Below are 1,360 nucleotides of genomic sequence, written 5' to 3' on the forward strand. Positions count from 1 at the left end.
GACATACCTGTCGAGAAGCGTCACGTAGGCGATGGCCGGGATGGAGGAGGCGACCGACATCTTGTACGCCGTGCTGGTCAGCACAATCGCCCCCATGTACTCCAAGCGTCCTTCTACATTGGACGTCTCGTGCGCAAACTGACAGCAGCCCATCAGCACAAAGCACGCCATTGGAAAGACAACGTTGACAAGGTGGTAGTTTGGCCGCCGCGTCACCTCGACGCAGGTCTTGAGCACCGGGTACGTGCGGCCCGGCGACGGATTGAGCGTCTCGAGGTCGAGCCGCACAGGCTTGCTCATCTCCCACACATCTTTGAGCGCAAAGTGCGTTGGACGCTGCAGCTTGACGGTGAGCGGCGACCACGTGAAGCGGACGGGAGCGATGCCCTCGTTGGCGCAGTGGGAAGACAGGTGAACCTGCAGAATCTCCGAGTGGTAAGGGACGCCAGCGGAGATGTCAGATTGGAGCGGAGATCATTTCGGCTCCAAAAACTGGCGGATCCCGCCCCTCGCGGTCGCCCGTCCCACTCTCGTCGTGATCTCTCCTGCAGCGCCATCCTTTGTTCGCTATCCCTCATGCTTCTAGGGTGCCTTATCGCGTTCAAGACTCGCGGCCGTCAGGTGGCTTGAGTAAAGTTGGCACCGTTTCCGGAAGAGGTTTAAAAATCGAGCTATAGATACGCACGACCGAAAGAAAACAATGGCTCGCGGAACCTCCGCTCTAAAGTTCTGCGGCGCCGGCCTCGGTGCTGCTGGTGCTGCTGTCACCTCCAGTCCACACGGGTATTCCCGTGCTAGGACAACAAGGCCCCACGGTACACGGCGTCTCCACACTAGGCGAGTCACACGGCGCCGGCCTCGGATATGGCCGTTTCCCTGCCATCCGCCCCCAGCCTGCCGACGAGGACGTCCATCGCGTACATCAACGCCGATGCAGCGACTGAGAGGCGAGCGTGGATGCAGAAGCAGTTTGCAGCGTACAATAGTGACGTTGAGGTGCAGCGCGTTGCCACAATGGAGCAGGCGCGTCGCCAGGCAACCGAGGCGGCAGCAGACCATGTCATCTTGCTGCATGCGAGTCGGTGGGCGTGTCTGGCGCAGAGAATGGACTTGCTCGAGAGCGGAGAAGATGACCTTGCCCCGGGGGGCTCGCTTCTGGCGGCGCTGTGGCCGTGGCGGGCCAGGAAGCCCTACCGCGCGCTCTTGGCCTTCGATGACGACTTGACATTTGACGCCTTTCCGTGGAGCACGCTGCTCGCCCGCCTCTCGTACGGATGGCCGCGCGTGGTGGGCATTCCGCGCGAGGGGGCTGACCTTACCCTGAGCTCCAGAGACCTCTACCTCACCAGCGCCGCCGGCT

General features: G+C 61.9%; 1 protein-coding gene across 1 annotated transcript; it reads right to left on the reverse strand.

The window, feature by feature from the left end:
- Window positions 1–7: 7 nt before the first annotated feature.
- EMIHUDRAFT_124954 (hypothetical protein) lies at window positions 8–1,074 on the reverse strand (the record flags this gene model as incomplete). Its single annotated transcript, XM_005760882.1, has 2 exons — window positions 8–417; window positions 982–1,074. Coding segments are annotated over 2 exons (503 nt in total), but the record flags the coding sequence as incomplete, so codon positions are not given.
- Window positions 1,075–1,360: the final 286 nt, after the last annotated feature.

This window comes from Emiliania huxleyi, assembly GCF_000372725.1.
Source record: "Emiliania huxleyi CCMP1516 unplaced genomic scaffold EMIHUscaffold_7300, whole genome shotgun sequence".
NCBI classification, from domain to species: Eukaryota; Haptophyta; order Isochrysidales; family Noelaerhabdaceae; genus Emiliania; species Emiliania huxleyi.